The sequence below is a fragment of the Desmodus rotundus genome, chromosome 9, assembly GCF_022682495.2.
Source record: "Desmodus rotundus isolate HL8 chromosome 9, HLdesRot8A.1, whole genome shotgun sequence".
NCBI lineage: Eukaryota > Metazoa > Chordata > Mammalia > Chiroptera > Phyllostomidae > Desmodus > Desmodus rotundus.
Window position 1 is genome coordinate 38,100,449 of NC_071395.1, and position 23,477 is coordinate 38,123,925.

Sequence of the window (23,477 nt, forward strand, 5' to 3'; positions counted from 1 at the left end):
ATAGAGACGATGCTCCAACCAACCCAGCTGCCCGTCCAGGGCCAGTTACGCTAGTTTTGTGTGTGCGCAGCATGCACTCATGCAGGGCTGGGGGTTGGTTCCTCTAGTCTATCAGCAGGGGTTGAGCTGGTGCCTGAGGACGTGCCCTGCGGCAGGGAGCTGCAGTCTTGCCGTGGCCCTGCTTGCTCCCTTTGTTTGGGCTGAAACAGGCTCAGAAAAAACATGGCTGGGAACACAGTGTACCCTGCGGGTAGGCCAGCACCCCACAGCTTTCTGGCCTTCTCTACAAGGTCCTTCCTTTGCACAGAACGTGGCCTCTGTGCAGGCTATGTGCCAGGTGGTCGCAGGTGGTCACAGCAGGTCGGTAGAGGCGCCTAAGCATCATCGGTCCTGGGTGTGCAGGCTGGGGCCCTGCTCTCCACTTGCTCAGAGGCAGAAGGCTCTGGGCAGTGTAGCTGGGAGCCACTGTGGGGACTCCTATGGCCTTATGGAGGTGGAGGGGACATGAGCAATGGCACTTGGGGGCCAGGGGCTCCCAGCCTTCTGTTTCCTTCTGCCTTATAGTCAGAAGCAGCTCCCTCAGCCCTCAGTGGTCTCACAGAAAGAACGTGTGTGTGTGTGTGGGGGGGGGGTGTTTGTTCGGGGAAGGGCAAGGTCAGCAGGCCCCTGTGGCACCCTGTTCTAGGAAGAAGGCCACTGGCTTTTCGACAGTCGGGCTCCAGCAGCCCAGCCTCAAAGTAGACTCAGAGGCACAACTTAAAAGCAAAATGTTTATTGGAGTGTTGTACAAAAAGTTCCAGTCAGAAAATGTATATTACAAAGCATTGGAGGGGGGGGGAAAAACCCACACATTTGGCATGCACCTCAAAAACCAAGACCTGTCTGAAATGAAAGACCCGCCACAGTTCTGGAAGCCAACTCCACCTTGTGCTGGTGTGCTGCAGGGCGGACGCGGCCCCCTCGAGTGGCTCTGCCAGCCTGGAGGAGTGAGTCCCGCTTAGGTGTGCGCATGTGAACAGCAGGGCCTCCACGTCAGAGCCTCGGCTGGCAAACTGGCCAAGTGTCATATACGGGGTGGTGCCCAGGCCCGGGCTCCGGACTCGGTGTCCCTGCAGTCACCACTGCTGCTTCTCTGGGAGGGGTGCTGGGCTGTCACATGATGGGCTCAGACTGAGGCGTCATTTCTGCACCATTCTAAGTGGCCTAAAGCTAAGCTTATTTAAGAACATGTGCACTGTTTCCCAGGCCATAGCAATCGATTTCACATTGATTTCTGTTTCAAATACTTGATTACCCGCCAGCATCACCACCCTGCCTGGATGACCCTTGGGTGAAGGCTCACCTTGGGTGGAGCCTGGGCCACTCCCTAGCTCCTCACTAAAGCCGCTGCCAGGCACTAGGGGGCCCTCTCTCTTCCTGTCAGTGACTTAGGGTTAGGCGAGACTATTAGCAAATCACAGGCCCAAACTCCAGGACAGTTCTGATCCCTCAGATTCCCAGAACACATCACTGGATGTCAGTGCCCCTTCTATCTGGGGGCTGCCACGCCCCACCGTCCCAGTGCCTCACTGTGGACTCCCCAGACCCTCACTGTCCGTGCAGTTCTTGCTTCTAGGTGAGTGGTGTGGGGGCCAGGGTGGGGTGGTAGTGACAACCCTCGGCCTCAGGGGCCCTTGCAAACACTCCCAGGAGAGGTTCGGGTGGGGTACGGCACGCTGCACCCCCAGGGCAGGCCAGTGCTCCAGGACCCACCAGAACCTTCCCATGAGGTGTTCTGGTGACATATGTCCCTCCATGGCCTGGGAAGAACTGGAGGCGAAGCAAGGGTTGCGGATGGACTCCAGACGTAAGAGCACCTTTAGATTGTAAGCCCCAGGGGCTCTGGCCTCCACCCCACCTCGCCATAACCAGTTTCCTAGGAAATCTAGGCCTGGGGGTGTGCACAGGGCAAATGGGCAGGTGGCATCTCCCGGCTGGGAGACGCGGGGCCAGCCATTGGATGGCTGAGGCTGCCCGCCCAGGCAGCATGCCGCCCTAGCCCCATATCTGAGCTGCCTTTCTGAAGGAGTTTGCCACCCAGGGGCTCAGAGCTCACAGAGACAGCCCCCTTAGGGACAGTCCCCCGGACCCTGGCCTGAGTCACTGAAGCAGGATCGGCAATCTGAGTACTGACCAATGTAAAAAAATAAATATTCATTAAAAAAATAATTTCTGTGTATCTAGGTGGGGGGCTGTAAACAGTAGGCTAATGCAGAGAGTCGCTGGGCGGCCAGAAGCTGGCTCGTGACATGGAACCACCCTAAAAGGGGTCAGTTGGCAGTGGCCTGAGCAACGTCATTTCAGCAAGGTATATATAGAAGCGAGAAGAGCGATATATATGCAGAACTGTATGAGATGGCAGGAGGCTGGCACTCGGCCCCGGGCAGGTGGTGTGTGTGAGGGGCAGGAAGTGGTTGTTACGTGTAGACACGGTACTGAAACCCAAGGCGTTTGCTGCCAAGGTTGTCACACTTGTCCCCACGGTTTACCTGGTTACTCGCCTTTGATCAGAAGTGTCCCTGTCCTCAGGTTTCCTTGTCTCCTGTCCTACTGGTCTCGCTCCAGACGCACAAGGGTCAGGCAGCCAGGATGGGAATGAGGGGCTCCCCCGCCACGGCCACAGCACCCTAATTCATGCAGGTGGAGACTAACCCGCCTGCCACCCAAAGCCCTCAGAGAGGGGCTGCGACAACCTTGAAGGCCCAGCGGCCAGTAAAACCTGAGACTCCCAAGCGCTCCCACACTGCATTCCCGTGGGCTGCGCCACCCGGCTCCACAGGGCATGCCCCTGCCCCCCACCAGGTGGGAACCTGGATTCTGAATTTGGTTTTTAAAAGCTTAATAACACAAATGACAACTACTGAACTCCTGCAGTTTCTCTGTCTACCTCCAGGCACAAGGGGCAGCTCTCCTGTCCCAGCCTGTCTGTGACGGAGGCAAGGGGAAATGCATGGCCCCTCCGGCCTCCAAGTCCGAACCCATTGGCCATTAGGTTCCTGGGTCCGGAATTCAACCCACAGGGGAAATGGGCACAGGGGAAATGGGCACTGAAAGAAGTGTGGACAGTGGTGGAGGGTCCACAGAAACCCACCAACAGAACAGAGACCCACCCCACTTTCTGGCAGTTTGCTTAAAAATTCTCTAGAAATGTATCAAGGACTAAAGAAAGCCAATGATATAAAAATAGTTTCAAGTGGCTCTGGGTAAGTAAAGATGTGCTCTGTTTACATAACACGGCAGCCTCTGGAGGTGGTCCTGGGGTCCCCCTGGGAGGAAGGAAGGACAGCAGTGAGGTGGGGCTGGAAGCCTAGGAAGGTAGCTGGTGGCCCCCACCCCTGCCAGGGAGGGGCTGGACTGAGCTGGGGGCCTGAGCCACCTCAGGAACACCAGCCCCTGACAAAGTAACATGGCCAGCAGTGTCGGCTTCAACTGTCTCTGTTCCAGAAGCTTCCATGTTTCTCCCTTACCTCTTTTATGCTATACAACACATCACAATCTTATGTTCCAGATACCAGAATTTCACAACTTATACCTAATACAGTGTGGTCCTAAGCTCTCCATCTTCTCCCCAAAAACCATTCTTTTAAAAAATTATTGATTTGTTTAGAGGAAGGGGGAGAGAACAGACAGACAGAAACATTGATTCGCTATTCCACCCACTTATGCATCCACTGGTTGCTTCTTGTACATGCCCTGACCAGGGAATCGAACCCACAGCCTTGGCGTGGCGGGACGATGACATTCTGACCCACCGAGCTCCCTGGCCAGGGCAAAGCCCTTATTCAAGTCACCGTTCTCAGACGAGAGATCAGGGTACCTGAGTGTTTTCTCGGACCACCAGCGCAATACCAGTGCCACTTAGAGAGGTACTCGGCTTTCAACGCCCCACCCCCAGGGGTGCCGGAACTAGTACCCAAGGTCCACACAACAGGCAAGACCCAGTGGTGAGGAATGCTGCCTCCATGGCCATCTCCAGCTAGACTGCGGGGCCGTGCAGGGCCGTGCAGGGCCTGGGCGGTGCCAAGGGCCATGGGTTGTGTACGTGTGCATGTGCACATGCCCAAGTGTGTTCCCAGGGGCCCTTACCTGCTGATGGAAAAGATCCTCCTCGCCAAACTCAGCTCCCTCCTCTTCGCCCTCCTCCCCATTCTGAGTCTCCCGAACTGCCAAACACTGTTTGGCGATTCTGATGGCCACTTCCTGTGTCAGACAAGAGCCATGGTCTCAGCCCCTCATGTGTGTGATGTGTGCGGGCCCAGCCCACATGCGAGTGGCAATCAGCATGCTTGGAGAGGGTGTCACCACGCTGCAGAGTGCCACCTGGGGACCAGGCCCCAGGCTGCCTTCACTGGCTCTGCTGACCTAGGCTCCGCCCCATGGCTCCTGCACTGCCTGGTGGGGTGGACAAGGGAGATCCCAGGACGAGGCAGAGGCACCCCCACACCCTAAACCCAGGCACGCACCTCTCCATCAGCATTGACCAGGACGGTCCGGAAGTTCTCGCCTGTGCCCCAGCTGTTCTGACTCTTCCACACAAGTGTCGATGGGGGGCTGTGGGCCACCCCCGCACCAGCTGCCCACACCTGGGGACACACAGGAGGGCCTCCCTGTCAGTGCTGGCTCTGGTCCTGATGCATGTGCATGTGCTACCAGATGGATCCTTATCAGAGCCCCCGTTTGATGCGCCAGGCATTTGTTCCTTCCAGTCTTACAGGGTCCTACCAGGAATGACGATCGCCAGGGTATAGAAGGAGAGACTCAAGTTCACAGTGGCCAAGGACACTTACATTGGCAAGCAGGCCAAGCTGGATCTGAAGCTCGTCATATCCAGGGCCCATGCCCAAGAAAGTTACATCTCTTGCCAACACTGGCTGGCCTGGAAAGCCTGGACTCAGACCCACCTCCACCATGGTATCCTGACGTGTTACTCTGCCACTCTGAAGGGCTTCAGAGAAGGCCCACTGGACCAATGCCGGCACATAGGTGATCTGTGACAGCAGGCAGCTACTCTCAGAACCAGGCCCTCAGCCACTGCCCCACCCCACCAGCCAGGTCCTGCTTCTCCAGCCCCTATCTCACATTCTATTACCTACGTAGTTGCTGTTGCCACCTCTCTCCCACCAGTGGCCACTCTCCCTACCACCGCCCCCAAGCCCACCTACCGTGACGGTCTGGCCAGCCCGCAGCACGTATTTGGGTGTGAACTTGTAGGCAATCTCCTCCCCTTCTAGGACCTGCTTCTTGATCCTCCAGTTCCCCAGAGATTGGTCCTGCAAAGGGACAATGCCTGACACACAGCTACGGAAGACCCAACTGGGGAGCCCCTATCCCAGGGTCAAAGCCCCTTACCTTATCCGAGCTGTTCTTCAGCTGCACAAACTTGCCCTCCAGGTCGATCTCCTCGATGCTGACGCCGCCCGAGGCTGAGGTCTGATGGGCCACCTGGACGCTGCGGCTGCTGCTGCCGCTGCCACCGCCGCCCGAGCTGATGCCACTGGAGCCTGTGCCCAGCGGCTCCTCCACCTCCAGCCGCCTCCGTTTGCTGCGGCTGGAGCGCCCTGCCATGGATACACTGCTGCTGCCGCTCGAGGTGGCCCGTGAGATGGTAACCCGTGAAGACGGGCTGGGGGACAGCTTCAGCCTGGGGTTTGGAGGGGAAGCAGAGTGACTGGAGCCTGTTGGCCCAAGGTTGGACCAGTGCAAGGAGGGCAGATTCACTCACCAGCCCTGCCTGACCTCTCCTTACCCCTCCCCACTATATCCTGTCCCTCTCCCCTCCTGGACCCATCCCTCATGCCACCTGACCTCCCCTCCTGGCCCAGCACATCCTCCTCACCCTACTACCTCTTGCCCCCCGCCCCTACCTCTCCTCCTCGCCCTCCAGCAGCTTGCGGTAGGCACTGATCTCCATGTCGAGGGCCAGCTTGATGTCCAGCAGCTCCTGGTACTCAGCCAACTGCTGCTGCATCACATCCCGCATTTCTGTCATCTCCAGCTCCTTCGCATCCAGCATCTTCCGGAACCTGTCACGCTCCCCGGCCATGGCCTCCTCTAGCTCTCGGATCCGGTCCTCAGCTGCACTAGCCTGGGGAGGGGTCCAAGGGCCAAGTCAGGGTAGCCCGTGTGGGTTGTGAGGAGAAGCCCACCCAGCTCTGGACCAGGGACAGAGACCAGGCCTGTGGGGGTTTGGGGGGCCAGGGAGCCAGCAGCTGGGCAGCCTTACTCAGGCACGAGAGGGATGGGACAGGGATGGGCGGGTGCCTGACCTTCGAGATTGCAACTACTGCCCAGAGGCAGGAGGAAGGACCCTGCTGGGGTTGTGGGACCGGGGCAGGCATGGACTCCCAAGCTACCTGCTTCTGGAGGCTGGACAGCTGGTAGCTAAGGGACTCGACCCGCATGCGTGCTTCCTTCAGCTCCTCACGGGCAGCACTGGCAGCCTTGTCATTCTGGTCTGAGCTCAGCTTGGCACTCTCCAGCTGAGGGGACAGGAGTGGGCAGATGAGGCACCAGACATGGAGCAAGAGGAGCCACCTGTACTTTCCCACCTCTTCTGTCCCTCCCCCATTCTCTGCCACCCAACCCGCCCCATCCCCCCACCTGCTCCCAGCGCACCTTGGCCTGGTAGGCTTGCTCCAGCTCCAGCTTGTAGAGACGCACTTGCTCGTCGTGCTGGCTGCGCAGCTCCTCAAGTGCCTGCGCCATCTTGAAGTCGTACTCCTGCTGCCGGCTGCTGTCCACCTCCACCAGGCGCCGCTCGTGCCGCCGGCGTGTCTCCCGCACCTCCTAGGGAAAGGGCACGCCGAGCTGCTGAGGCAGGCGGCAGGGCTGGCAGGCTGGGGATGACCGCCCCAGCCCACTGCCGATCCGTCCGGCTCAGCGGTGTGCTCACCCCGAGTGCCAGGTGCCAGTGAGGGCTCAAAACTGCAAACGGGGAACCTCTGGGGAGTCGCCCTGGTTACTCATCCACAAGTCATCAATGGATACACACTTCACAATCACCAGAGGGGACACGGCCCAGGTGTCCCTCAGGTGATGAGTGGACAGGTGCCCACACACAGAAGCCATGAAGGGGGGCGAAGCACTGACTCACGAGCACAGATGGCCTGGGACACACGAAGCTCGGTGAGAGGGGCCAGACACAACCACCACAGTGTGTGACTCATTGACGTGACACGTCCAGAGCTGCACATCCACAGACAGGAAGTAGGGGATGGGGGTGACTGCTGATGGGTGCAGAGCTTTTTGGGGGTGATGGAATGTCCTAGAATTAGAGGTGATGGTTGCTCAACCTTGTCAATGTACTAAAAACCACTCTTAAGAGTGGGGACCCCCCCTGAAAAAAAACAATTTACTTATTAAAAATTGTATATTTATGCCCTGGCTGGTGTGGTTCAGTGGATTGAACACTGGCCTAAGAACCAAAGAGTTGCTAGTTCGATTCCCAGTCAGGGCACGTGCCTGGTTTGGAGGCCAGGTCCCCAGTTTGGGGTATGCAAGAGGCAACCAATCAGTGTTTCGCTCCATCTCTTTAAAATAAATTAAGTCTTTAAAAAAATACAATCTATTCTCACACGTTTGAACTTGTCACCTTCAAAGTACTCTCCATTTGATGCAATACACCTATTAAGACATTTTTCTGCTGCTCAAAACGGTTTTTGAACCTGTCGATTTTGATGCCTTTTAGAGCTGCTGTCGTTTTTTGTCTCACGTCTTCCACATCAGCAAAATGTTTCCCTTGGGGGACTTTTTTCATTGGGGAAACAAACAAAAAAAGTCACCCAGGGAGAGATCAAGTGAATAGGGAGGGTGGGGCATGGCGGTCTTGCTCTTTTGGTCAAAAACTGCTGGACACTCAGTGCGGTGTGGGCAGGTGCGCTTGTAAATCACCCACCATGAAATGGGCAAATGCGTTGAGTCCTAAAAAATCCACTGAAGCCAAACAATGCCTCTCACCACAATGCCAGCTGGCACACTGATACAGATGGGTTCCTAGGATACTCACTTGGGGGTGAAGATTGTACTACCAGAGGCCCAATCTCCAGAAGATAATTCTGGTTTTTTGAGGTTCCCTCACGTAAATTATACACTTTGAAAGCTTTATGATATAAGAATATTTTAACTGTTATTAAAAAATGTATTCCTGACCAAGTGCATCCCAGGTGCCCAAGGCCTGAGACATCTGGCCATCAGGACAGTTGTGGGACATGAGAGTGGCAGCTCAATAGACCAGTCAGCAGAAATCCAAACCACGCCTGCACCAGCCAGGCTGCCCCAGGCTCATGTGGGGTCAAGTGCAGGTGCAGGGCCGGCTGGGGGTTCCAGGAGAGGAGCATCCTCTCCCACTCTTGCCACCTCAGAAATCAGTCACTATCATGTCACTGGTTTGTAAGCACAACATGAGTGTTGTCCCAGGAAGCCAGTCGTGCTCACGGAGAAACGGTAGCCCTTGTGAAGCCCACAACAGCACACCCACCTTCACCACGCAGCCCACAGCGGCTCACCAGGCCCCTCTCGCAGCACCCTGCACGCAACCCCAACCACACCGCTATGGGACCTCTTCACGGCGCTCTTCATAATGCCCCTCCAGACGCTGGTCACAGACCACCTCGGGGACCCCCCCCCACAGTACTCTCCTGTGGCCCCACGCGGGCCTCTTCCCTGGCCCCCCCTCAGCTCCCCTCCTGGCCTGTTCCCCAGATCCCTGGTGGCCCTGGCTGTCACAGGACCTGGCTGGAGCTGCAGACCATTCCTCAGCTGCGTGTACACTGTCCTGCCAGCAGCTCTTCTGGGCAGTGACCCATGAATGGCCTGGCCACAGGGTTCCATTCTGAGCCATGACAGCAAAATGGGCCTGGTGATGATGAGGTGGGAGGGCCCCACCCTGATCCCCTCCCAAAGGGTACAGAACCCCAGCTCTACCTATGGGAACCTCAGTCCCTTGCGGCCAGGCCTGGCCATGCCAGGGAACTGTGGCCCAGCATTAGGAGGAGGTTGGGGGGAGAGGAGACCAGACCCAGGAGCAGAGGGGAGCATACGACCTCCACCTTGTCCTTTGAGAGGGAAGGACTAGAGTGGACCAAATGGCTGCCCCACAAAGGTGTGCCCCTGTGTTCTAATCCCCAGAACCTGAGTGTGACCTTATTTGAAAAAAAGGGTCTTTGTAGATATAATTAAGTTATGGGCCCCAAGGTAAGATCACCCTGGATTATCCAGGTGGGCCCTAAACCCAATGCCAAGTGTCCGTCTTAAAGAGACAGAACAGGAACATCAGCATGAGAGTGCAGTGAGAAGACCCTTTCATCTTTCCCCTTAAAGTTACAGCAAGACGGACAACTGTAACTCGACAAAGGACCCTTGGCTTGGTCTACAAAGCATGTCTGGGCGATTCATGCATGGGGACATCTAAAGATGACTAAAGCGGACCAAGCAGGGAAGGAGGAACGGGAAAAGACCGAAGGAACCACAGATGCGGTGGCAGTGGAGCCCGCACAGGAGCGGGATGGGCAGGGGGCACAGATGCCACATAAGCCAGATTCTCACCTGAGTGGCTGCCACCTGTTTCAGCTAAACCCAGTGACAAGGACAGAGACGCGGCCCTGCGGTGTAGTGGCCGTGGATGGGGCAACTGCAGTTACATGCAAAGGAGGCAGAGCCGCAGACTCACAAAACCGCTCCCTTCACCCACCCCTTGCCCACCCATCACAGCCAATCCTGGTAAAGGAAGGACCCAGTAGAGGCAGCAGAGACCTAGGACAGCACGCTCCAGCAGACTCTGGTTACAAAAGGCAGCGCCAGAAAGCTGCAGGCCCGGACCCCCAGCTGGCCTGGACAGAGAGGATGTCCACCATCTCGGGGTATAGGGGACATTTCCAACGACCCAAAGATGCCTCCCCACTCGGACCCCAGAGGAGACTTCGTGCGGGTGAGAGGAAGACGAACTCGCACTATCGCACCTCCTACAGGGAAAGACGCCTCTGTTTATGAACCTGCCGAACCGCCCACAGCAGAGCAGTATCTAGTAAGAGTTCACGGCCTGGAATGCACAGGCAGAGAAACAATCTATCAGGTACCACGAATAATCAAGTGTATCACAGTGCCTGGCTTCAGACTGTGTTAAAAAGCCACAATAGTCAAAACAGTACAGTATTGGCAGAAAGACAAACAGAACGATGGGACAGAGTTGAGAACCCAGAAATAAATTCATTCACGTGGGCAACTAATTTTCGACGACGAAGCCAAAACCATACAAAGCTCTCCAAGGAAGGAACGTTTCTTCAATGATGGTGCTGGGAAAACTGGACAGCTACATGCAGGAGTGACGCTAGGCTGCTGAGCCCACGCACAGACATTAACTGCGGGACCCGGAACAGCAAAATACACAGAAGAAAACGCAGTGAGCTTATGGACCTTGGTGTCACACCGGTGCTTGTGATCTTGACCCCAAAAGCAAGAGAAATAAAAGAAAAAAATAAATAAATGGAACTACATCAAACTAAAAAACTTCTACACAGCAAAAGAAACCGACAAAACAAAAAAGTGACCAACAGGATGGGAGAGGACGTTTGCAAAAAATACCACTGTTAAGGGCCTAATATCCAAAATACATAAGGAACTTACACCGTTCGACAGTGGAAAAGCAGAGGGCCCAAATAAACACATTTCCCCGGAAAGCGCAGACGGCCAACGGACACGGAGAGATGCAAACTGAGACCACGAGCACAATGAGGTCTCGCCCCCCTGCCCGTCAGAATGACGAGCACCGACGAGGTCACAGACAAAAGGGAGCCCTTTGCTCTGCTGCTCTGTCGGTGGGATTGCAAACTGGTGCGGCTGCTACGGAAACCAGTAGGAGGGTCCTCAACGATTACAGAGACATACCTTATGACCCAGCAATCCCACTCTGAAGAACCCCAAAACATTAGTTTCAAAGCACATGTGCACCCGTATGTTCACTGCTGTGTTATCTACAATAGTCAAGACGTGGAAGCGACCTGAGCGCCCACTGATAGACGGGTGCACAGGCACGGCTCATACATGCATGGCTCACACACAGCTCATACGTGCTGCTACTCAGCCGTAAAAAGGAGTGAAATCTTGCCATTTGCGACAACATGGATGGAGCTACGGGGTATCATGCTGAGTGAAATAAGACAGAGGAAGACAAGCACCATGTGATTTCACTGATATGTGGAATCTAAAGAACAAAACTAAAAAAATAAAATGGAGACCCATAAATGCAAAGAACAGGCTGATGGCCACTAAAAGACAGGGGGTTATGGGAATTGAAAAATAAATTGCAAATCACACATCTGATAAGGCAGGGGCGTCAAACTCATTTTCACCAGGGGCCACATCAGCCTCACGGTTGCCTTCAAAGGGCCGAATGCAATGTTAGGATTGTATAAGTGTAACTACTCCTTAACAAGGGGCAAGGAGCTCGGCGCTGCCGCCTGGGAGAAACAAGGTGGAGGGCGGGATTCAGCCCTCGGGCCTTTTGTTTGCCACCTGTGTGATAAGGGGTTAATATAAAAGAGGTAAGTGATTAATCACTGCTCAAAATATTATTCATAAACTGGTCATAATGTTGTCATATTTCAGCAGACTTGCTTTTAGTCTGTCCATCTGGCTTTATCACCTGGATAAAGAAAAGCAAAAAGCAAAAAATACAACTACTCATTCTCTGGTTGGTGTGAACACTGAAGTCTGTTAACAAACACTTCCTGCACACACAACCGGCTCAACCACGCAGGGAGTGGGCGGGGCACCTGCAGGCCGCCAGTGAGGCTTGTTACTTCCTAAGACTGGCCAGAGAGAGGGCTACTGCGAAGGGCTTGGTTTCCTAGACTTTTATAAGAATCACCTTGGTGTGCAGCACACTTGCACACACACACAGAATTAGAACAACTAATCCCAAACTTTATATGGAACCACAATAGACACCAAATAGCTAAAGGACTTTTGAGAAGACACAAAGTAGGAAGTATCACGTGCCCTGATATCAAACCATGCTATAAAGCGACAATAATCAAAACAGCATGGCATGGGCATTAAAACGGACACACAGATCATAGAAACTGAATAGAAAGTCTGGAAATAAATCCTCACTAATATATCAATTAATCTATGACAAAGGAGGCAAGAGTATACACTGGGGTACAGGCTGGCTCTTCAATCACTGGTGTTGGGAAAACTAGAAAGATGCATTTTTAAAAATGAAGGTGGGCCACATTCTGACACCACACACAAGGCTCACCTCCTCAAAGACGTTCTTGCGGAAGTCCAGCTCCTCCTGCAGGCTCTGACAGCGGTTCTCCAGGTCCACGCGCATCAGTGTCTCCTTCTCCAGCTGCTTCTTGGCCACTGCATGACCATCCTCAGCCTGGGACATGCAGGACAACAAGCTGAGGTAACTGTCTGCTGCACTCATCTGTCTGGCTGCTCATGCCCAGGGACCTCCCTAAATACACACACTCATGGCCACGGCACATCCCTTGGCCACCCTGGACCCACACATATGCATCAGCTCAAGGCCTCCTGTCTCCAGACTGGGGCCTTCCCAGGGCTTACCTTGGCCAGCTGGGCCCGAAGATCGGTCACATCACTTTCGAGGCTTCGCTTGTCACTGAGCGCAGCAGCCAGCTCCGCCTCACTCCGGTGGAACAGGGACTCCAGGTCCTTCACACGGCCTTGGGCCACTGTGAGCTCACCATCCCTCTTCTTGTAGCTGAAAGTCAAGAGCAGAGGTTAGCTGGGAGCAGCTATGCAGCTGGAGCCCAGGGAGGTCCAAGGATAGTCCACTTCTACCTCTGAGCAGGCCCTTTTAACTCTCAGGGCTTGACTGCTCCTCTACTCTCTGGAAAGGGAGCCTGGCCTGTCAGCACATAAAGAGACTCGTCCTCAAACCTGCCCTGCACTATCAGGACTCTGTCGACCTGCAAATACAAGTGGTCAGGAAACCCTCAAGGCATTGGTTCCATGTCCTTTTCTGAGGTTTTTGATCACAAAAAGGATCACTTAGCCCTGGCTGGTGTGGCTCAGTGGATTGAGTGCTGGCCTGCAAACCAAAGGGTCGCTGGTTCGATTCCCAGTCAAGGCACATGCCTGGGCTGGAAGCCAGGTCCCTAGTAGGGGGCACACGATAGACAACTACACACTGATGTTTCTCTCCCTTTCTCTCTCCCTTCCCCCCTCTCTAAAAATAAATAAAAGTCTAAAAAATTAATGTATAGTTTATTAAAGTTACAAATTCTGGTCTTTGAAAAGTGGATCTCCTATGTAAACTTTAGCTACTTCACACAGGATGACCTGGTATTCTAACAGATAATTATCTCCAATATCAAATATTTACGACGCCAAGTGGATTCTTTAACACACAGCTCTTTAAACAGCATGAACTTTAGGCTCTTACACATTTCTGAATGCAATTCGACATCTTCTTAGGGTTGAAAGCCTACCCACTTTTCCCCCAAGGAACCGACTGGGCCATCTCCAGCAACTGTGGCCACACCCAGGGTCTCCCCCCTCAGCACAGGGGACACTGGGGCTGGGTCATTCTGTGGGGCCGTCCTGTGCACTGTGGGAAGTTAAGCAACACCCCAGCAGAGATGAGCACAAATGTCTCCAGACACCACCCAGTGTTCCCTGGGGGCAGAACCACAGGGGACACTGCTTAACTAAGCCCATGTGAACTGCGGTCGCATCAAGACCAGTGACTTCAGCCTGGAGAACGCCGTCCTCACATCAGAGATACACCTGAGAACAGCCCTGCCTGGGTGAAGCAGGACAGAGAGATGGGGACTGAGCATGTGCCAGGTGGGAGCTGCACCTTTCAGTGGTGCAGGCCCCCTGCAGGAGGGAACCCTGGGAATGCACCAAGTCCAGTATTTCCAGAAGAGGGTTCGGGGCCAGGAAATGGAAGTGCAAAGGTCCTGCGGTGAGCTATGCCCAGCAAGTTCGAGATTAGCAACAAGGCCAGCGTGACAAGAGCGAGAAATCCGGAGATATGGAAAATTTCTAAACAACTTTATCCAATTTTAGGGTTCTACAGAACTACACAGAACGGTCTAGAAAGCAAGGGTAGCGGCGGCTATCGCTAGCTTGTTTGGCTGTCTTAAACCTGCAAGCTGTTAAAGTAGATTCCTCACCTGCATAACTAATTCCTGAAGGATCACGTGGGGGAATCTGGCGTATTCGTTGGGTCCTCCATGTAGCTACCCACTATTCCACCATCATGGGGATGTGGTGACAAGTTTGTCAGGAAAAGAAAAGCACTACATGTGACATACTGGGAAGTTCACCTCCTTTGGGGTTATAGCCTACCCACTGCCCTGCCCTGGAAGCACTTGAAGACAAGGAACAGGAAGTCAGGCAACTGAGAGAAGCGCCTGCAGACCTGTAAATGCCAAAGGCCAAAGACCGGACAAGTAAAAGGCCCCAGGCCCGCAGCGTCCAGGAAGCTGTCTTTCCAGAGGGGGGGCCTTAAACAAGTCACGCACCAAGCCCAGAACCAGGTGAGTCCTGCTTACAAGCTAAGGGAAATGACTGTCTTGACAACGGGCAGAGCTGTCACCCAAAGAAGCTGTCACACAGTAGTGGGGCCAGCCTAACCATGCCACTGCAGTCACTGGGACACTGCATCACAGAGAACATCAGTAACTCAGGAGATGAAGAGGCTCCCTACACTGAAAGAACCGCATCGCTGTCTAACTGTGTCCACCTTTAGTTTAAATCAAAAAGGTGCGCCACGGCTGGGGTGGCTCGGTGGACTGAGCGCTGGCCTGTGAACCAAAGGGTTGCTGGTTCAATTCCCAGTCAGGGCACATGCCTGGGCTGTGGGCCAGGTGCCCAGTAGGGGGCACATGAGAAACAACCACACATTGATGTATCTGTCCCTCTCTTTCTCCTTCCCCTCCCTCTCTCTAAAGATAAATAAGTAAAATCTTAAAAAAAAAAAAATGGTGGAAAAGATGTGTGCCAGACTGGCCACAGCGACTGCATCTGAGTGGAGGCTCACGGATACTTTTATTTTTCTCTTTACGCTCTTTTGCACTTCCACTTTCTCAACAGTGAGCATCTATGACTCTGATAAACAGAAACAACAGGACTTCGCAGCCCAGACCAGGAACAGCAGCCCGAATGTCAACCCTGACCTCCAGTCAGTAACAATGTATAGACAGTAACTCATCAGTTGTAACAACACCCTCATTCATTAATACCAGATGTTGACAATGGGGAAACCCAAGAGGGGATTTTCAAAATGAGCCTTCCACCCACTTTCCTGTAAACCTAAAACTACTAAAAAAAATAATAATAATAAACCAAACAAAAAATCCCTCTATTATTTAAAAAAAAGTTTATTAATCAAAAAAAGAAAATGCTGTAAGTATGAAGGTGGCTGTTGGAACTACAAAAGGGACTCAGGAACCAGGGTCTAGGCCTCGGTCCTGGTCACTGTCAAGCTAAGGGACCTGGGACAAGTCCCCGACCCAGTGCCTCAGTTTCCCCCTCTGTAAACGGAGACGGTGGCAGTCGGCCCTGCTAGGGCCACTGCGAGGATGAAAGGGTGTCACATCTGGACTTGGTCTTTCTCACAGTACCCCCTTTTCACTTTACTACTTATTGAAAATTACTCTATTATTTCTGCTACTATCGTCACCACTACCACTTTGTTCTCCAAATTCTCAGAGCCTTTTAGCCACAGGCAGGCAAAAGGCCCCTCTCTGCAAATAAGGGAACAGACTCAGCCTGAAGGTCACCTGGCTGCAATGGGTCCAGCAGGGGCGAGAGTGGGGTTGGGAAATCTGGCCCCAAAGTTTCCCAGGGTAGGGGCCCTGAGAGGAGGTGCCAGGGATGAACGCCGCCTCACCCAACTTGAGGCAGCAGGCTGGGGCCTCGGGAAACCCCTGGGACAGGGGGTTCGGCACACCAGTGGGTCCTTGGGCAGGCTGGGCTCTGTGGCCTGAAGGAGGAGGTGGTCCTGGCACTACCAACTCCTAGATTCAGTCCCAGGAAAGCTGCTTGGCTTCAAAATCCTCCTTGGGCCAAATTATGTTGAGTGGGGTGCGAATAAAGGTGGTCAGGGGACAGCTAGCAGGCCAGGCCACAGAGGCCGCCCCACCCACCCAGCAGCCAGGGCACTCCAACCACCGGCCTCCCAGAACCCACAGGGCCAGCTCCCAGGTCTGCCCAAGTGGGGGCCTCCAGCCTGGACACAGCTCCCAAGGGTCTCTGGGTGTTTCTCAGAATGACCCCGCCACACAAGGGGTTGACAAGCCCCGTCTCACCCTATATACACCACAGCCCTGGAATCAGGGTGACGTCACACCAGCTGCACCCCCTACCTTTTGTTGGCCTCTTCCACCTCGGACTTCAGTTTCCCTATTTCGATCTGCAGCTGGGCGCGTTCTCGGGCCGTCTCATCTAGCACTCTGCGGGCGTCGGCCAGCTCCGACTCATACAGCATCTTGATGCCACTTACCTGGGGAGACAGCAAGGGCCAGGTGAGGAAACCCCCTGCAAGAGCAGGTGTCCCACGCTGGTGCGCCATGACACACAGCTCCTACTAACCCCGCAAGCCTCCTGACCAGCTCAGTCCCACCAACCCTGAGCGACCCCAGGCTGCCTGACCTGCCTCTGTCACTTGCTCCCTGCCAGGTGACACCCAGCAATTGGGCACACAACTCATATTTCCCATCAGTCTCCTTGTCCCACCCTCCCCACGTGGAGGTGCACATGTGTTTACAAATACCTGGAAACAACCCAGGACAGGGAGACACTACCTCACCCCCAGTGGGACAGCTAGAAAGACAAGAAGACAGATGGTAACAAGTGCTAGGAGCCCCCATTCCTGGGTGGTGGGCACGGACAATGATGAAGCCACTGAGGAAGGCGGTCTGGCGCTTGCTGAGATGGTTAAACTGAGAGGAAAGACAGAACCGGCAATGCCACTGCTAGGTATCAACCCCGGAGAAATGACATACACAAAAAACCTGCACACGCGTGTTCACAGCAGCATGATTCCCACCAAAAGGGCAAACAACAAAAGTTACGTCCTTTGACAGATGATGGATACACAGTGTGGTCCCTCCACACGCTGGAACATCGCTCGGCCGGGAAGAGGAGCCAAGCACTGACACTCACCACAGCGTGGGTGGGCCTTGAACACCCGAAGCTCAGTGAGAGACGCCAGACACAAAAGGCCACGGAGTGTGTGATTCCACTTATGTGACACATCCAGAACAGGCAACTCCACAGAGATGGGAAGTGAGTTATGGTTGTCAGGGGCTAGGGACGGGCTGGGAAGTGACTGCCAATGGGAATAGGGTTTCTACTGGGATGACAGAATGTTCTGGACTTAGCCCTGGTTGGCGTGGCTCAGTGGGATGAGTATCAGACTGCAAAGCAAAGGGTCACTGGTTTGATTCCCAGTCAGGGCACATGCCTGGGTTGCGGGCCAGGTCCCCAGCAGGGGGCACTTGAGAGGCAACCACACATTGATGTTTCTTTCCTTTTCTTTCTCTCTCCCTTCCCCTCTCTAAAAAGAAATAAATAAAATGTTTAAAAAAAAAAGAATGTTCTGGACTTAGATAGTGGTGATGACTGCACACTCTATATATACAAAAACCACTGAACTGCAGAGTTTAATTAGCTGAACTGTATCAGATGGGAGTTACATCTCAATAAAGCTGGTAAGACTCCACGTGGTGCTTACAGAGAACGCAGACAGGACAAGCAGACCCACTCGGGGCCAGCTGCCCCTCGTGCCACAAAGGACACCACACAGGACACCAGTGAGCATCTGTGCTGTGGTGAAGGATTGGCCTAGATCCCGAGAGGCCCACTCCCCTCCCTTCACAGGAAAGGCCCCCGATCAGGAGTTTAGGGGAGCTGCCAAGGACTTGTCACTTGGAAGGGTGACCAATGGTCTTGGTTTGCATGGGACAGCGGGGCTTCCTGGATGTGGAGTTTTCCAGGGTGAAAACCAGAAAGTCCTGGGAAAATCCGGACAAGGCGGGACTTAAAGGCCAGTCTGAGACTCCTAAGTCCCACCTTCCCAGGCCTGGATGTCCCACCTCACTCCAGTACCTCCCAGACCTGTCAACCCACAGGGCAGGGCAGGGACTCCTGGCCCCATGTCACAGATGGGGAATCCGAGGCACGGAACAATCAACTGCCCTGTCCTGACCGGTGAGAGTATGGAACAGAGCAGGTGGGCTGGGGTAGCTCCCAGAGCAGGACGCGGTATGCGGTGAAGGGAGCAGAGACAAGGAGGGCTCCCTCCGCACACTGGCCACTCCCCTGCCCTGCTCCCCACACACAGCAACGGCCCTCTCTCCCACAAAGGTGCTCACTTTGGGCCACCCCTTCGGATTCCGCCTTCTAAGAACTACCTTCCGGAATAAACCATGAATTCACAAAAAACCACCAGCCCCACCATTCAAAGATGGCTGGGCCCCTGCGTTCTCCGCCTGTCCTCTCCCTGTCTCCTGCCATCTCAACTGCAGGACTCTCTACTTCCACTGCCCTGAGGGAGCGGCTACAGACACGGCCCCTCCCCCCACTGCAGGCCTGCTGGGGCCCTTTCTCTCGCACCCTCGCCTCCCCAACAAGAGGGTCTCTGGCTGCAGCAACACAACAGGAAAACAGGTTAGAGCTCTGGCAAAAGGGAAAAGCTGGCTGTAAATGGGTTTTTTTCCATTTTGTTTTGTTTTGATCCTCATCTGAAGACATTTTTTTCACTGCTTTTTAGAGAGAGAGAAAGAAAGAAACATTGACATGAGAAAGAAGCATCAATCAATCGCCTTCTGTACGCACCTGGACTGGGGATTGTACGCACCCGGACAGGGACCGAACCCACAACCCAGGCATGTGCCTAGACCGGGAATAGAACCCTCAACCTTTTGGTTACGGGACAGCACTCTTGACTTTAAGTTTTTGATATTTTGTTCACCATGGACTTTTTGCATTAATTCCAATTTTAAAAAATACTTCCTTAAAATATTACTCATCCCATTCCCAGACAGACCATGCGAAGAGGACCAGAAGACCCCGATAGGGGGGCATCTAACAATTCCTGACCCACCCTCCTCACAGCAGCCCAGGGTGTGAAAATTGAAGAGCGTGTCAGGCTTGTCAGCTGAAGGGGTCCACGGAAATGTGACACCTGAGGAGGAGGGTCCTGGATGGAGCCCTGGGGCCTCAGGGAGGAAGCACAGAACCCTAAACAGAGTGTGGGTGTGAGTTAAAGATGATGCGTTGGTATTGTTAAGGTGGGTCTGAGAAACACTAATGTAAGAAGTTAACAGCGAAAACGGGGTTGGGGCACACAGGAACTCTGTTCTACGCTGGCTATTTTTCTATAAATCTAAAACTGGCCTAAAACTAAGGTTGAGTAGTCAAAAGTACGTATCATCCACCTCCATGGCCGAGACTTTGGCACCCCCATTAAATTCCATGCCCAAAACGAGTGCCCCACTCGCAGGCCCCGCTCCAAGGTCCTGGCTCGCCTGGGCGTCTTGTTTACAGTCCTTGGTCCTGCTCGCGGAATTCTGAATGCGGGGATCCCTGGCAGGTCTGCAAACTCGGACCTGCGGGCTGAAACTCCAGCCCACTGCCTCTCTCTCTGTCTAGCCTACAGGTCCAGGATGGTTTTCACATTTTTCAATGGCTGAAGGGAAAAAAAAGAAAGCTACTTTGTGACACAGGCAATTACATGAATCCCCCTTTCAGGCTGTATAGAGCTTTACTGGCGCGCAGCCAGGCCCATTCCTCCGAGTGGTCCTGGCAGCCTTCCCACTAGGAAGGCCCAGTTCGGTGGTCATGGCTGCGAGTGGCCCCTTCAGAAAACACCTGCTGACCCTGGGCTACGGCACGGGGACAGTTTAGGGAATTCTTGTCTAGAGAAAGACAAACAATCCCGAAGACTCTCTCAGACCACTAACAGGTGCTGTCCTGGCAGGCCCCCACCTTCCTGCACCTGTGACCGGCGCTGCGGCCACATGCGGAAGCCCGGGCACCACGGCGGGAGAGAGATAATGTGGGCCTGTTCTCATGGCTCGCACACGTGCCAAACATGAGAAATCCTGACAACTGTGTGAGCACGTGTTGGCCAGGGTGGGGTGCGCGTGTGTGTACGGACGGATAACCTGAGGTGGCCTTTTCCCGTTGCCTGTGTCCCTGCGGGGACACAATCACGGCTCTGCAGGTAAAACCCAAACACGGGCTCTTGAGCATGGGCACAAGTCCCATCAAACCAAGTGGTAGCTACCCCTTCCAAGCTCCAGGAGCCAGCCCCTAACCCCTGGGTCCATTTGGGGAGCACCACACCCGCCTCCCGGCAGCAACAGGACACCTGGGCAGGCAAGAGAAAAGAAACCGAAGCTGACAGGAACTTAATACCAGGCTGGGGAGGCTCCCTGAAGAACCACCCCTCCCTGGCCCACAATCCTCCTCAAACAGAAATGCGGCAGCCCCAGCCCCCCACCTTCCAGAACCCCTCCAGTGACACCTGCAGTGGCTGTTCACCCAGTAACACCCACTCGGCCAAGGGGTATCAAACTGAAGTCCAATGGGAAAGGCCCGGAACACACACATGGCCGGGTCTGCGTATCAGCGAGAGTGAAGGAGAGTGCCTGTGGGCCAAACAGCCCCGCTGGGCACCCGCCGAGGCGGATGGGGGAGCTTCAGTTTTTCCTCGGGCACCTGAATTGCTTGGGTACGCTTCTAACATTTTAAATGGCATCCTCAAAGGGTTCCTTAAGTGGATTCTCAGCCTTGACACTACAGGCACTTGGGGCCACCCTGGCGCGGAGGGGCTGAGTAGCATCCCGGCCCCATCCACTCGAGGCCAGGAGCACTCCCAGTCATAACAGACATTGCCCAGTGTTCCTGTTAGACAGGATCACCCCAGTGAGATGACACCATACAGGTAACGGGCACATTCCTCAGCATGACACACGCACAGCCACCTTCCCAGGCCCCACTCATCACCCACTTCCCACCAGCCTGAGCCGAGGCTGCTCCCCACCTAATGCCTCAGCCTGGCCCCTCACAGCCTGAAGCCTGGGCCCCACTGTAGCCCAAGGCCATTTGCAGGTCACTGCCTCCTTACACCCCACTGACCACCCCACACCCGCTGCTCCAGGTCCCCGTAGGTGACCAATCAGCTCTCTCCACTGACCAGCGTTTATCACCTCACCCCCTAAGCAGCAGAGAACAAGCTGGATGGAACTCCCTGGCTCCAGCTGTGAACACATCTGTCATAACCTAGAGTGCCACCCCCTTTGTGGGGCAGGCTTACCCCCCACAGGTAGCCCTTGCTCTAGGTGTTATGTTAGCTTGCATTCCAGCAAGCCTCAGCAGCTGAGAAATAAGCCACACCCAGACAGACAGAGGTCGGGACTATGCCCTCCACAGAGCCCACTAGGTTCAGAGCCCCCAAAAGTCAGTGTGGCGTCTCACCCCATTTGCAGGTGGGACAACTTAGGGGTGAGGGATAAGACAAGAAACCAGTTCATGTATGAGGCGCTGACCAGCCCTGCAGGGAGAAACTGGGCTGGCAACCTGAGGCCCCTCACCCTGCTAAGGCAGGTGGCCAGTATCTGGGTGGGACAATTCTAGTTCCACTGAACAGATAACAAAACTGAGGCTCCAACCGGCTGAGTGACCTGCCCAAGGTCACACAGACTAAAAGCAGAGTTTGGAGCCTGAGTTTGAATTCAATCCCAAGCAACTTAGAACACCATCACCAACCACCAGATGGTCTTCCCCTCCCAACACCCAAGCTCCGCTTTCTGAGAGAGTCCCTGTCCCCACAACTATTAAACAGGGACAACAGAACCCAGAACCCGGAGTGCTTCCACTGAGACCCTGTCCTGTATTCTATTCTCCTTCTTTTACAAAACAAACAATAACTCATCTTGGCTCTACAAACAAGCCCAAACGGTATTATTTCCACTTTACATAAGAGGCAGTGGGACCCAAGGTCACACAGAGGACAAGCAACTCCCAGAAATAACCCTCCAGCTCCTCTCTTCACTTAAGTCTGTTATTTGGCCCACGCTCCGGATGGGGAAGGTGAGGCTCAGAGGATCTGGCTTTCCCACCATGCCCACGAGGGAAGCAAGAGGCACTCCCCTATTACTCGGGGAACCACCCTTGAGTTGGGCAGGACCAGCGGGAGGGAGAAAAGGAGGAGCGGGTTTGGGTAGGCAGCCACAGTCCCCAGCCTGGGACAGACCCCACTGAAGAACCCCGCCCCGCCAACAGACCCCTACATCCTCTTAGGCCGAGGAGGTTTAACCCGCCCCTTCGCCCTCAGTCTGCAGTGAAGCCCAATGGTTCTCCAAGACCTCAGGACTCCTCCTCCCCTCACATTCCCGTTGGCGAGGTGGGGGGGGGGGGTGGGGCGGTCTGGGCCGACCTGGCTCGCGCCCAAGAGTCATCAGGGTGCAGGGCCAACTGAAGACCTCTTAAATTTCCCGCCTGACACCCCCCTCCCCAGACATCAGACCCCTCCCCTCGGACCCCACCCCAGGCCTGGGTAGGAGATGGCGCCTACTGCCCAACCCCCACCCAGCCCCCGAATTCCCCAGGACTCATCACAGGACCCTTGCAAAATTCCACGGAGATGTGACCACGTGAGTCGCCTAGGGACCTTCCGTGAGACCCTCCCGCCCCTTCTCAGGGCCCCTCAAGTGAGCCTGAGTTTCCCCATCTTCTCGGATACCAAAAAACCGCCCTCAAATTTTCTCCCAGGACGCCCGAAAACCCAAACACAACCGGAGGAACTCCCCACAACCCCTTTAGGGGCGGAGTCTCGCCTGGCTCACACCCACTCCACTCAAGGGATCCCAGATTTCCTCGAATCCTTGGGTGGACGGGGCCTGCCCCATCTCACCTGTCGCACCGTGGGGCCCCCAGATCCCGGGGGGAGCCCTCAGAAAACGGTTCTGCCCAAACCTGCACCCCTAGGGGATACCCAAAAGCCCCCCGATGGGCGGGGCCCGTCCCGGCATGCACACCTAGCTCAGAAACCCCCAAGTCCCTTGGGGACCCGTCGGTGGACGACTCCCAGAGGCCGGGGCCGTACCTACCTCGCGCGTGGTCACCTCCTCCCGCTCGGAGATCTTGAGCAGGAGCCGGTCGTTCTCCAGCTCCAGCGCTCGGACTCGGTCGATGTAGTGCGCCAGGCGGTCATTGAGCTCGCGCAGCTCCTCTTTCTCCTGCAACCTCGACAGGCGTGTGGGCGACAGTGGCGTGGCGGATCCGCCCACACGGCCGGCCAGCGGCGTGGCCATGGTGATGGTGGTGGCGGTGGTGGCGGTGGTGGCGGCAGCGGCGGCGGTTCAGGGCCCGGGCGACTCCGGAGGGCAGCCGCGGCTCGGCGGGCTCATTCAATCCGCGCCGCCGACAAAGATGGCGCCCGCCGCCCGCTG

General features: G+C 55.0%; 1 protein-coding gene across 1 annotated transcript; it reads right to left on the reverse strand.

Annotated features, from left to right (window-relative positions):
* Positions 1-619: 619 nt before the first annotated feature.
* On the reverse strand, positions 620-23,477 carry LMNB2 (lamin B2). Its single transcript, XM_024568854.4, has 12 exons — positions 23,136-23,477; positions 16,383-16,519; positions 12,610-12,766; positions 12,296-12,421; positions 6,655-6,825; positions 6,393-6,518; positions 5,904-6,124; positions 5,389-5,680; positions 5,202-5,309; positions 4,503-4,622; positions 4,126-4,239; positions 620-3,305 (listed from the first exon to the last, which is right to left on the reverse strand). The coding sequence occupies exons 1-12, from the start codon at positions 23,337-23,339 to the stop codon at positions 3,264-3,266; spliced, it is 1,818 nt and encodes a 605-aa protein (XP_024424622.2). The 5' UTR covers positions 23,340-23,477; the 3' UTR covers positions 620-3,263.

What these genes read in the sequence shown, in the direction of transcription:
- LMNB2 (XM_024568854.4), bottom strand. Translation starts at nt 23,339, where the DNA reads ATGGCCACGCCGCTGGCCGGCCGTGTGGGCGGATCCGCCACGCCACTG. An exon ending in GTGGAAGAGGCCAACAAAAG is followed by an intron (nt 12,767 to 16,382) that starts GTAGGGGGTGCA and finishes CTTGACTTTCAG; the next exon opens with CTACAAGAAGAGGGATGGTG. An exon ending in TGGTCAATGCTGATGGAGAG is followed by an intron (nt 4,240 to 4,502) that starts GTGCGTGCCTGG and finishes TGTCTGACACAG; the next exon opens with GAAGTGGCCATCAGAATCGC.